The sequence below is a fragment of the Macaca nemestrina genome, chromosome 14 (assembly GCF_043159975.1).
Source record: "Macaca nemestrina isolate mMacNem1 chromosome 14, mMacNem.hap1, whole genome shotgun sequence".
NCBI classification, from domain to species: domain Eukaryota; kingdom Metazoa; phylum Chordata; class Mammalia; order Primates; family Cercopithecidae; genus Macaca; species Macaca nemestrina.
This window is the reverse complement of record NC_092138.1, coordinates 81,034,846-81,048,740: the sequence shown is the minus strand read 5'-3', so window position 1 is coordinate 81,048,740 and position 13,895 is coordinate 81,034,846. Positions and strand designations below refer to the sequence as shown.

At 39.0% G+C, this 13,895-nt stretch overlaps 1 protein-coding gene across 1 annotated transcript in view; it reads left to right on the top strand.

Moving 5' to 3' along the window:
* The window catches only part of LOC105481061 (sushi, von Willebrand factor type A, EGF and pentraxin domain containing 1), a 224,458-nt gene that overhangs the window by 154,039 nt on the left and 56,524 nt on the right, over positions 1-13,895 (top strand). Inside the window, exon 36 of the mRNA XM_011740343.3 lies at positions 853-1,020. Coding sequence (XP_011738645.2) covers positions 853-1,020 — 168 coding nt within the window. The remainder of the gene's footprint in view (positions 1-852; positions 1,021-13,895) is intronic.

Below are 13,895 nucleotides of genomic sequence, written 5' to 3'. Positions count from 1 at the left end.
AAAAATTTTTTGTGAAACATAAACAAAATACCAAATAAATGCTTTTGTGATGGATTTCTTTATAAACGGCTTACCAAGCTTATACTCAACATTGCATGGAATGTTACGAAAAAGCATGTCAAGATAAGGGGCTAGGTTCTTAATACTGTAGGAGGTGTGTGTGTGTGTGTGTGTGTGTGTGTGTGTGTGTGTGTGTGTGTGTGTGTGTGTGTGTATGTGTTTAAACAGAAGGGACAATGGGGAAAGGCTGTGATCAGAAACATGATCAACAGGATCTGAAGTGGAACAGATCGACTGAACAGAAAGTGGAGTGAATTAAAGCGTGCTATCAGAATCAGGTTGAAAAGAAAGGCAGATAAGCCATGGCATAGGGATGTGAGGTTTCAGTCAAAGGAAGACCAGAGGTCAGAGTCAGGGGCAGCATGGTTCAAATACCCAGACTCATGGCCTGGACAGTTCCCTTTGACCTTAGTTGCCCTGATTTCCTGGCTACTTAGGTGAGTGGCTTTCTTCCTGCTGGATTCTAACCAGTCTAATGAACCCCTTCTCATCCAAGTAGTCTGCTCTTCACAGGTCTGGAGTGCCTTACACAACTGCCCATAAGCAGATTCAATATTTTACTATGCACCAAGTGATTATTGTTGTTACATTGTTTTCACCCATTCATTGTTTCAAATGGTATATAACTTGTTTAGATTTCTCTTGCTTTCATATAAAGCAATCTAATATGAAGAAATGCTATTTTTGTGTACTCAAATTCCTCAAATGTCCCTTACTCTGAGTTCTTCCTGTTTTATCTCTATAGCAGCAAATCCATAGCCAATGAAAGAGTAACATCATTCTTTCCTGTAGCTTACAGGGCCCTTCCATTATTGAATGCATGGCTTCTGGCATCTGGGACAGAGCGCCACCTGCCTGTCACCTTGTCTTCTGTGGAGAGCCGCCTGCCATCAAAGATGCTGTCATTACGGGGAGTAACTTCACTTTCAAGAACACCGTCACTTACACTTGCAAAGAAGGGTGAGTAGAGCCTATGAAGGAAAGGATCACTGAGAGCCAGGGAAGTGGATGCTCCCGACTGCAGAGATGGGCTCCATTGGACACGAAATTTAATTTCCTGGCAGCCAAAGACAAAGAGAGCCTTATGTTTTTATTTCCTACTTGCAGAGACAGAGTATATTCTCCTGTGGAAATAATGTTTTCCTGGAATTTGAGTAGTATATCAAATTAGACTCTCAATAATGGACATTGGGCAATGCAGTGAAAAAAAATCTTTATAATTTTTTTTAATTTAACTTTTTTTTTTTTTTTTTTTTTTTTTTTGAGACAGAGTCTTGCTCTATCACCTTGCCCAGGCTGGAGTGCATTGGTACAAGCTTGGCTAACTGCAGTCTCCACTTCCCAGGCGCAAGCAATTCTCATGCCTCAGCCTCCCAAATAGCTGGGACTACAGGTGCCCACCACCACACCTGGCTACTTTTTGTATTTTAATAGAGACGGGATTTCACCATGTTGCCCAGGCTGGTCTTGAACTCCTGACCTCAGGTGATCCACTCGCCTCAGCCACCCAAAGTGCTGGAATTACAGACATGAGCCACCGTGCCTGGCCTTATATTGTACTATTAAAGATGCAAAAAGTACATTTAAGTGGGCTTTTGTGTATTTATATTCTGCCAAACCAAAGGCAAGACTTAAGTCATAACATAAAGATGACATATCTACAGGGAGGAAAAAAGATAATAAAGTTCAGGTTTTTACATTTCTAATGATCGTATTTAATTCAGAGATAATCTTTGGAAACCAGGAAACAAATTACAAAGGGCTTTCAGACTCATTGTCTCATTTGATCTTCACAAAAGCCCTGTGAGGGACTGAGAAGGGAAAGGCTCCCTTTGGGATGAGCAATTTAGGGTCTCAATGGAGCCAATACAGTATGGAGGGGTGACTAAATCTCAGGTCGTCTGAGTTGCATTTCATTGCAATCATTGTTTTTTTCCCTATGCATCCTCAATAAATACTTTGATCAATAGGGCTTTCACACTCCAGGTTTACTACAGTTGTTTTTCACAAGCCGCCACAGCAGAGAAGTTGCCATTATCTGGATTTGTATCTCAACTCTGTTGTTCACTAACTGTAGGGCCTTGGGGAAATAGTGTGACTTCTCTGCCTTGATTGTGCTCCTGCATAAAATGAGTTCATACTTACGGATATTGTGAGAAATAAAATGATATAATACATGGCCTAACTAGAAAAAAAATCAACGAACCCAACAAACTTAGCCATTATTATGATGATTGGTGCAGTTTCTGTATTTTCATGGAAGTTGGATTTTACTTCACGGGAATAGAAAACCATTCCACTAATACGTGACTGCCAGCAGGTGGCAACAATATTTCCTTGCGAAAAGATAGTAAGAGTTAAAGACTTGCATGAATAACTGAAGCCCAAATACTAACATCTTTAAGTGAACAAGGAATCTTTAATATCAAAATGTCAGTGCAGAAATGGCTTTGGATGGTCCCATCTACCCCGGTGGACTCACTCACATAAGAACTGCCCCTAATGAACTGCATAGGACTATTTAAAATTAGTCATTTAAAATTTGGTGAAATCTTAGCAAATATACATGTTCCAAACAATATCTTGATATTGACTACCGCTGGAGCATTTTCTGATTTAAAAAGTAATGCGTGATCATCATATAAAACTAGAAAATACAAAATCTATACTTAAAAGTCACCCATGATTTTATTACCCAAAGACAAATATTGGTAATATTTTACTTCATTTTTCCTAGATTTCTGTCTTTGCATGTATTTTTGAATATTAAAGATGATGCTACATATACAGATTAATACTTTTTCCTCTTGCCTTCACAAATCATATACATCTGCACAAATTGTTCACTTAGAAGATATAGTAAGAAGAGTCTTATGTCTGGCTAATGTTGTTTATCTAAAAGTGATTTATTTGAAGAATCAATTAAGACAATTATGAAAATGATTTAAAAAATCTTTGAATAGGATTTTTTGTTTAAAGGAATTCTATGTGAATCATCTCATGTACTTCCTTTTACAAAGATAGAGTGTGGCAGAAGAAATATTATTCCCACTTTATAGCTAAGACACGAAGGTGATGGGTCACATTCTCTCTCTCTCTCTCTCTCTCTCTCTCTCTTTAATATACTTTAAGTTCCAGGGTACATGTGCACAAAATACAGATTTGTTACATATATATACATGTGCCATGTTGGTGTGCTGCACCCATTAACTCGTCATTTACGTTAGGAATATCTCCTAATGCTATTGCTCCCCTCCTACCCCCACCCCACAACAGGCCCCAGTGTGTGATGTTCCCCATCCTGTGTCCAAGTGTTCTCATTGTTCAATTCCCACCTATGAGTGAGAACATGCAGTGTTTGGTTTTCTGTCCTTGCGATAGTTTGCTCAGAATGGTGGTTTCCAGCTTCATCCATGTCCCTACAAAGGACATGCCCTCATCCTTTTTTATGGCTGCATAATATTCCACCCTAATTGTGATGTTAGGGTGTCAGTTTTAGATCTTACCTGATTTCTCTTGTGGGCATTTAGTGCCCCATTTTCTTAATCCAGTCTGTCATTGATGGACATTTGGGTTGGTTCCAAGTCATTGCTATTGTGAATAGTGCCGCAATAAACATATGTGTGCATGTGTCTTTATAGCAGCATGATTTATAATCCTTTTGGCATATACCCAGTAATGAGATGTCTGGGTCAAATGCTATTTCTAGTTCTAGATCCTTGAGGAATCACCACACTGTTTTCCACAATGATTAAACTAGTTTACAGTCCCACCAACAATGTAAAAGTGTTCCTATTTCTCCACATCCTCTCCAACACCTGTTGTTTCCTGACTTTTTCATGATAGCCATTCCAACTGCTGTGAGATGGTATCTCATTGTGGTTTTGATTTGCATTTCTCTGATGGCGAGTGATGATGAGCATTTTTTCATGTGTCTGTTGGCTGCATAAATGTCTTCTTTTGAGAAGTGTCTCTTCCTATTCTTTGCTGACTTTTTGGGGTTGTTTGATTTTTTCTTGTAAATTTAAGTTCTTTGTAGATTCTGGATATTAGCCCTTTGTCAGATGGGTAGATTGCAAAAATTTTCTCTCATTCTGTAGGTTGCCTGTTCACTCTGATGGTAGTTTCTTTTGCTGTGCAGAAGCTCTTTAGTTTAATTAGAACCCATTTGTTAATTTTGGCTTTTGTTGCCATTGCTTTTGTTGTTTTAGACATGAAGTCCTTGCCCATGCCTATGTCCCAAATGATATTGCCTAAGTTTTCTTCTAGGGTTTTTATGGTTTTAGGTCTAACATTTAAGTCTTTAATCCATCTTGAATTAATTTTTGTATAAGGTGTAAGGAAGGGATCCAGTTTCAGCTTTCTACATATGGCTCCCAGTTTTCCCAGCACCATTTATTAAATAGGGAATCCTTTAGCCATTCCTTGTTTTTGTCAGGTTTGTCAACAATCAGATGGTTGTAGATGTGTGGTATTATTTCTGAGGGCTCTGTTCTGTTCCATTGGTCTATATCTCTGTTTTGGTACCAGTACCATGCTGTTTTGGTTACTGTAGCCTTGTAGTATAGTTTGAAGTCAGGCAGAGTGATGCCTCCAGCTTTGTTCTTTTGACTTAGGATTGTCTTACCAATGTGGGCTCTTTTTTGGCTCCATATGAACTTTAAAGTAGTTTTTTCCAATTCTGTGAAGAAAGTCATTGGTAGCTTGATGGGGGATGGCATTGAATCTATAAAGTACCTTGGGCAGTATGGCCATTTTCAGGATATTGATTCTTCCTATCCATGAGCATGGAATATTCTTCCATTTGTTTGTGTCCTCGTTTATTTCGTTGAGCAGTGGTTTGTAGTTCTCCTTGAAGAGGTCCTTCACATCCCTTGTAAGTTGGATTCCTAGGTATTTTATTCTCTTTGAAGCTATTGTGAATGGGAGTTCATTCAGGATTTTGCTCTCTGTCTGTTACTGGTGTATAGGAATGCTTGTGATTTTTGCACATTGATTTTGTATCCTGAGACTTTGCTGAAGTTGCTTATCAGCTTAAGGAGATTTTGGACTGAGACAATGGGGTTTTCTAAATATACAATCATGTCATCTGCAAAGAGGGACAATTTGTCTTCTTCTTTTCCTCATTGAATACCTTTTATTTCTTTCTCCTGCCTGATTGCCCTGGCCAGAACTTCCAACACTATATTGAATAGGAGTGGTAAGAGAGGGCATTCCTGTCTTGTGCCAGTTTTCAGAGGGAATGCTTCCAGTTTTTGCCCATTCAGTATGATATTGGCTGTGGGTTTGTCATAAATAGCTCTTATTATTTTGAGATACATTCCATCAATACCTAGCTTATTGAGAGTTTTTAGCATAAAGGGGTGTTGAATTTTATTGAAGGCCTTTTCTGCATCTATTGAGATAATCATGTGGTTTTTGTCTTTGGTTCTGTTTAGGTGATGGATTACATTTATTGATTTGCATATGTTGAACCAGCCTTGCATCCCAGGGATGAAGCCCACTTGATCATGGTGGATAAGCTTTTTGATATGCTGCTGGATTCGGTTTCCCAGTATTTTATTGAGGATTTTTGCATCGATGTTCATCAGGGATGTTGCTCTAAAATTCTCTTTTTTTGTTGTGTCTCTGCCAGGCTTTGGTATCAGGATGATGTTGGCCTCATAAAATGAGTTAGGGAGGATTCCCTCTTTTTCTATTGTTGGGAATAGTTTCAGAAGGAATGGTATCAGCTCCTCTTTATACCTCTGGTAGAATTTGACTGTGAATCTGTCTGCTCCTGGGTTTTTTTGGTTTTTGTTTTTTGTTTTTTTTTGCTCAGTAGGCCATTAATTACTGCCCCAATTTCAGAGCCTGTTATTGGTCTATTCAGGGATTCAACTTCTTCCTGGTTTAGACTTGGGAGGGTGTATGTGTCCAGGAATTTATCCATTTCTTCTAGATTTTCTAGTTTATTTTTGTAGAAGTGTTTATAGTATTCTCTGATGGTAGTTTGTATTTCTGTGGGATTGATTGTAATATCCCCTTTGTCATTTTTTATTGCATCTATTTGATTCTTCTCTCTTTTCTTCTTTATTAGTCTTCCTGGCCATCTGTCAATTTTGTTGATCTTTTCAAAAAACCAGCTCCTGGATTCACTGATTTTTTTAAGGGTTTTTTATGTCTCTATCTCCATCAGTTCTACTCTGATCTTCGTTATTTCTTGCCTTCTGCTAGATTTTGAATGTGTTTGCTCTTCCCTAGTTTTTTAACTGTGATGTTAGGGTGTCAGTTTTAGATCTTACCTGATTTCTCTTGTGGGCATTTAGTGAGATAAATTTCCCTCTACACACTGCTTTAAATGTGTCCCAGAGATTCTGGTATGTTGTGTCTTTGTTCTCATTGGTTTCAAAGAACGTCTTTATTTCTGCCTTCATTTCGTTGTGTACCCAGTAGTCATTCAGGAGCAGGTTGTTGAGCTTCCATGTAGTTGAGCGGTTTTGAGTGAGTTTCTTAATCCTGAATTCCAGTTTGATTGCACTGTGGTCTGAGAGACAGTTTGTTATAATTTCTGTTCTTGTACATTTGCTGAGGAGTGCTTTACTTCCAACTATGTGGTCAATTTTGGACTAAGTGCAATGTAGTACTGAGAAGAATGTATATTCTGTTGATTTGGGTTGGAGAGTTCTATAGATGTCTATTAGGTCCACTTGGTGTAGAGCTGAGTTCAATTCTTGGATATCCTTGTTAACTTTCTGTCTCGTTGATCTGTCTAATGCTGACAGTGGGGTGTTAAAGTCTCTATTATTATTGTGTGGGAGTCTAAGTCTCTTTGTAAGTCTCTAAGCACTTGCTTTATGAATCTGGGTGCTCCTGTATTGGGTGCATATATATTTATGAATTGTTGAATTGATCCCTTTACCATTATGTAATGGCCTTCTTTGTCTCTTTTGTTCTTTGATGGTTTAAAGTCTGTTTTATCAGAGACTAGGATTGCAACCCCTGCTTTTTTGTTGTTTTCCATTTGCTTGGTAGATCTTCCTCCATCCTTTTTTTTTTTTTTTTTTTTTTTTTTGAGCCTATGTATGTCTCTGCGTGTGAGATGGGTCTCCTGAATACAGTACACTGATGGGTCTTGACTCTTTATCCAATTTGCCAGTTTGTGTCTTTTAATTGGCACATTTAGCCCATTTATATTTAAGGTTAATATTGTTATGTGTGAATTTGAGCCTATCATTTTGATGTTAGCTGGTTATTTTGCTTGTTAGTTGATGCAGTTTCTTCCTAGCATCAATGGTCTTTACAATTTGGCATGTTTTAGCAGTGGCTACTACCGGTTGTTCCTTTCCATGTTTAGTGCTTCCTTCAGGAGCTCTTGTAAGGCAGGCCTGGTAGTGACAAAATCTCTCAGCCTTTGTTTGTCTGTAAAGGATTTTATTTCTGCTTCACTTATGAAGCTTAATTTGGCTGGATATGAAATTCTGGGTGAAAATTCTTTTCTTTAAGAATGTTGAATATTGGCCCCCACTCTCTTCTGGCTTGGAGAGCTTCTGCCGAGAGATCTGCTGTTAGTCTGACGGGCTTCCCTTTGTGGGTAACCTGACCTTTCTCTCTGGCTGCCCTTAAGATTTTTTCCTTCATTTGAACCTTGGTGAATCTGACAATTATGTGTCTTGGAGTTGCTCTTCTCGAGGAGTATCTTTGTGGCATTCTCTGTATTTCCTGAATTTGAATGTTGGCCTGCCTTGCCAGGTTGGGGAAGTTCTCCTGGATAATATCCTGCAGAGTGTTTTCCAACTTGGTTCCATTCTCCCCATGACTTTGTAGTACACCAATTAGACATAGATTTGGTCCTTTCACATAGTCCCATATTTCTTGGAGACTTTGTTCATTTCTTTTTACTCTTTTTTCTCTAAACTTCTCTTATTGCTTCATTTCATTCATTTGATCTTCAATCACTGATACCCTTTCTTCCACTTGATTGAATCAGCTACTGAAGCTTGTGCATTTGTCATGTAGTTCTCATGCCAGGGTTTTAAGCTCCATCATGTCATTTTAGGTCTTCTCTATGCTGTTTATTCTAGTTAGCCATTCGTCTAATCTTTTTTCAAGGTTTTTAGCTTCTTTGCAATGGGTTCGAGCATCCTCCTTTAGCTCAGAGAAGTTCGTTATTACCGATTGTCTGAAGTCTTCTTCTCTCAACTTATCAAAGTCATTCTCCATCCAGCTTTGTACTGTTGCTAGCGAGGAGCTGTGTTCCTTGGGAGGGGAAGAGATGCTCAGATTTTTAGAATTTTCATCTTTTCTGCTCTGGTTTCTCCCCATCTTTGTGGTTTTATCTACCTTTGGTCTTTGATCATAGTGACATACAGATGGGGTTTTGGTGTGGATGTGCTTTCTGTTTGTTTGTTTTCCTTCTAACAGTGAGGACCCTCAGCTGCAGGTCTGTTGGAGTTTGCTGGAGGTCCACTCCAGACACTGTTTGCCTGGGTATCACTAGCGGAGGCTGCAGAATAGCAAATATTGCAGAATGGTAAATGTTGCTGCCTGATCCTTCCCTCTGGAAGCTTCGTCTCAGAGGGGCACCTGGCTGTATGAGGTGTCAGTTGGCCCCTACTGGGAGGTGTCTCCCAGTTAGGCTACTCAGGGGTCAGGGACCCACTTGAGGAGGCAGTCTGTCCATTCTCAGATCTCAAACTCCATGCTGGGAGAGCCACTCCTCTCTTCAAAGCTGTCAGACAGGGATGTTTAAGTCTGCAGAGGTTTCTGCTGCCTTTTGTTCAGCTATGCCCTGTCCCCAGAGGTGGAGTCTACAGAGGCAGGCAGTCTTCCTTGAGCTGTGATGGGCTCCACCCAGTTTGAGCTTCCTGATCGCTTTGTGTACCTCCTGAAGCTTCAGCAATGGCAGGTGCCCGTCCCCCAACCTCGCTGCCACCTTGCAGTTCAATCTCAGACTGCTGTGCTAGCAGTGAGCGAGGCTCCGTGGGTGTGGGACCCTCCCAGCCAGGCGTGGGATATAATCTCCTGGTGTGCCGTTTGCTAAGACCATTGGAAAAGCACAGTATTAGGGTGGGAGTGTCCCAATTTTCGAGGTACAGTCTGTCACAGCTTCCCTTGGCTAGAAAAGGGAATTCCCCAACCCCTTGCACTTCCCAGGTGAGGTGATGCCCTGCCCTGCTTTGGCTCACAATCCGTGGACAAACCCCAGTGAGATGAACCTGGTACCTCAGTTGGAAATGCAGAAATCACCCATCTTCTGCATCGCTCACACTGAGAGCTGTAGACTGGAGCTGTTCCTATTTGGCCGTCTTGGAACCACTCCAGGTCACATTCTCTTACAGGCCTGTTTGTTCTATGCGAGTTCATAGTCTGCAGAACCTTTTTCTGTCATTGAAAAGATGGAATCAAATCTGCCCATCTAAATTATGTAATTGTTAAAGGGTATGAGACCATTTTTATAAAACTGTGTTTTATATATATATGAAGTATGATGTAAATATGGCTTTATTATTGTTTTCTGTGTCATTATTAGCATATAAAGTGATGACATTTCAATAATATATGGGGAAGCTATCTGAGCTAGCTAATCAAATTAATATGAAGTACACATAGTCAGAAATTACTACCACATGTCATCTTTTTCTGAAAGGAAAAAAAGTCAATAACTATTAGGAGACAGTTTCATTTTTCTGAAATTAAAACTTTTGATGAGAAGAAAAATGATGCCTCTTTAATATGCATTTTGCCCTTTTTGGGGTGCTCTGAAAGTGGCCAGACTGGAAGGAAAGCCTCTGTCTTGTTCACGTCTTCTGGTCAAATTTTTAACAAAACATTTGAAATATATAGAAATGCAAAAATAAGGCTGGACACAGTGGCTCATGCCTGTAATCCCAACACTTTGGGAGGCCAAGGCAGGTGGATCACTTGAGGTCAGGAATTCAAGACCAGCCTGACCAACATGGTGAAATCCTGTCTCCACTAGAAAGACAAAATTAGCTGGGTGTGGTGGTGCATGCATGTAATCCCAGCTACTTGGGAGGCTGAGGCAGGAGAATTGCTTGAACCTGGGAGGTGGAGGTTGCAGTTAGCTGAGATCACACCATTGCATTCCAGCCTAGGCAACAAGAATAAAACTGTCTAAAAACAAAACAGAAATGCAAAAAATAAAATTCTCTCTATTTAAAATTGCCCATGTATCCACTGCTGAGATAAAAGTGCATATTAAATTCTTGTCATCATTACCTTAGATCTCTATTTATAAAAGAAACAAAATATTACAAATATAATTAGAAGCCATTCCCATCACTCTTCTGCGCTTCTCAAAGTAACAAATGTGGATATTTGTCTTTATTAAATACATATTCCCCCATAAACAAATATGCTATTGATTCATGTATTTTAATTTTTGCATATATTACTTCATATTCTAAACATCCTTTTGAAGCTTTGATTTTCACTTAATCTTATCTTTTTTTACATTTATCCCTCTCAATACATGTAAATCAACTGAATTTATTTTCACTGATACATAGTATTTTCTTGTGAGAACGAGCTGTCTCTAAACTACCATCTACCTTACTGGTAGAGGGTTAATTTATTTACTTTGTTTGAATACAAGTACCGAAGTAAATATTCTTGTATATGTTTCCTGGCGCACATATAAAAGAATATCTCTGACCTAGACACGAAGAGTTGGAATTCTCCAGTCATGGAAGATGCACATTTTTAACTTTACAGGATAGTACCAAATGCTCCCAGAAGTGACCATACGAGTTAACACTCTAAAAAGTAATGTGTGCGAGAGCTTCCCTAGCTCCACATCTTTGCCTACAATGGTGTTTATCACAGTTGATTCTTCTTTCCAATTTCATCATTCTTTAAGGTTGTTCCATTGTTTCTTCCCAAAAATTACTTTAACACTATAAACACTTCTCAAATTATAATTTAACTGGGTATACAACCTTCCAAAAGGTTATTGAAAGTGCATGTTTCTTATTCTAGGAATGAATTTTTTGTGTCTCTTTCCCATTTTGTTTTTCATATTGACTTATATTTTCAGGAAACCAATCCCTTTTTTATTACATGAGTTGCAGAGATATTCTCCTTATCTGTGGCTTCCTTTTCGCTCTATGGTGTCTTTTGTCATGGAATTTTTTTATTTTAATAAGCCAATTTATCAGTTGTTTCCTTTAGAATCCTTTAGGGCTTTTTGTCAGGTTTAAGACATTTTTCCATACCCTAAGATCATAATATTTCTGCGTTCTTCCTGAACAAATTGAAGACTTTAGAAAGCATTAACTTCTATGAGCACTCCCATCTTAAATGTCTTATCACTATCTACATTTTATTTCCCTTTTATCTTACAGCTTTCCAAATCACTTTTTATTATTTATTTATTTATTTATTTTTAATATTATTATACCTTAAGTTCTGGGGTACATGTGCACAATGTGCAGGTTTGTTACATGTGTATACATGTGCCATGTTGGTGTGCTGTACCCATTAAATCGTCATTTATATTAGGTATATCTCCTAATGCAATCCCTCGCCCTGTCCCCTCCCCACAATAGGGCCTGGTGTGTGATGTTCCCCTTCCTGTGTCCAAGTGATCTCATTGTTCAATTCCGACCTATGAGTGAGAATATGTGGTGTTTGGTTTTCTGTTCTTGCAATAGTTTGCTGAGAATGATGGTCTCCAGATGCATCCAAGTCCCTACAAAGGACACAGACTCATCCTTTTTTATGGCTGCATAGTATTCCATGGTGTATATGTGCCACATTGTCTTAATCCAGTCTGTCACTGATGGACATTTGGGTTGATGCTAAGTCTTTGCTTGTGTGCTGCAATAAACATATGTGTGCATGTGTCTTTATAGCCGCATGATTTATAATCCTTTGGGTATATACGCAGTAATGGGATGGCTGGGTCAAATGGTATTTCTAGTTCTAGATCCTTGAGGAATCACCACACTGTTTTCCACAATGGTTGAACTAGTTTACACTCCCACCAACAGTGTAAAAATGTTCCTATTTCTCCATATCCTCTCCAGCACCTGTTGTTTCCTGATTTTTTAATGATTGCCATTCTAAGTGGTGTGAGATGGTATCTCATTGTGGTTTTGATTTGCATTTCTTTGATGGCGAGTGATGATGAGCATTTTTTCATGTGTCTGTTGGCTGTATGAATGTCTTCTTTTGAGAAGTGTCTGTTCATATCCTATGCCCACTTTTTGATGGGGTTGTTTCCTTTTTTTTTGGTAAATTTGTTTGAGTTCTTTGTAGGTTCTGGATATTAGCCCTTTGTCAGATGAGTAGATTGCAAACATTTTCTCCCATTCTGTAGGTTGCCTGTTCACTCTGATGGTAGTTTCTTTTGCTGTGCAGAAGCTCTTTAGTTTAATTAGATCCCATTTGTCAATTTTGGCTTTTGCTGCTGTTGCTTTTGGTGTTTTAGACATGAAGTCCTTGCCCATGCCTATGTCCTGAATGGTATTACCTAGGTTTTCTTCTAGGGTTTTTATGGTTTTAGGTCTAACATTTAAGTCTCTAATCCATCTTGAATTAATTTTCGTATAAGGAGTAAGGAAAGGATCCAGTTTCAGCTTTCTCCTTATGGCTAGCCAATTTTCCCAGCACCATTTATTAAATAGGGAATCCTTTGCCCATTTCTTGTTTTTCTCAGGTTTGTCAAAGATCAGATGGCTGTAGATGTGTGGTATTATTTCTGAGGGCTCTGTTCTGTTCCATTGGTCTATATCTCTGTTTTGGTACCAGTACCATGCTGTTTTGGTTACTGTAGCCTTGTAGTATAGTTTGAAATCAGGTAGAGTGATGCCTCCAGCTTTGTTCTTTTGACTTAGGATTGCCTTGGCAATGCGGGGTCCTTTTTGGTTCCATATGAACTTTAAAGCAGTTTTTTGCAATTCTGTGAAGAAAGTCATTGGTAGCTTAATGGGGATGGCATTGAATCTATAAATTACCTTGGGCAGTATGGCCATTTTCATGATATTGATTCTTCCTATCCATGAGCATGGAATATTCTTCCATTTGTTTGTGTCCTCGTTTATTTCACTGAGCAGTGGTTTCTAATTCTCCTGGAAGAGGTCCTTTACATCCCTTGTAAGTTGGATTCCTAGGTATTGTATTCTCTTTGAAGCTATTGTGAATGGGAGTTCATTCAGGATTTGGCTCTCTGTTTGTCTGTTACTGGTGTGTAAGAATGCTTGTGATTTTTGCACATTGATTTTGTATCCTGAGACTTTGCTGAAGTTGCTAATCAGCTTAAGGACATTTGGGGCTGAGACAATGGGGTTTTCTAAATATATAATCATGTCATCTGCAAAGAGGGACAATTTGACTTCTTCTTTTCCTAACTGAATACCCTTGATTTCTTTCTCTTGCCTGACTGCCCTAGCCAGAACTTCCAACACTATGTTGAATAGGAGTGGTGAAAGAAGGCATCCCTGTCATGTGCCAGTTTTCAAAGGGAATGCTTCCAGTTTTTTCCCCATTCAGAATATTGCCTCTGGGTTTGTCATAAATAGCTCCTATTATTTTGAGATATGTTCCATCAATACCGAATTTATTGAGAGTTTTTAGCTAAAGGGCTGTAGAATTCTGTCAAAGGCCTTTTCTGCATCTATTGAGATAATCATGTGGTTTTTGCCTTTGGTTCTGTTTATATGCTGGATTATGTTTATTGATTTGCGAATGTTGAACCAGCCTTGCATCCCAGGGATGAAGCCCACTTGATCATGGTGGATAAGCTTTTTGATGTGCTGCTGGATTTGGTTTGCCAGTATTTTATTGAGGACTTTTGCATCGGTGTTCATCAGGGATGTTGGTCTAAAATTCTC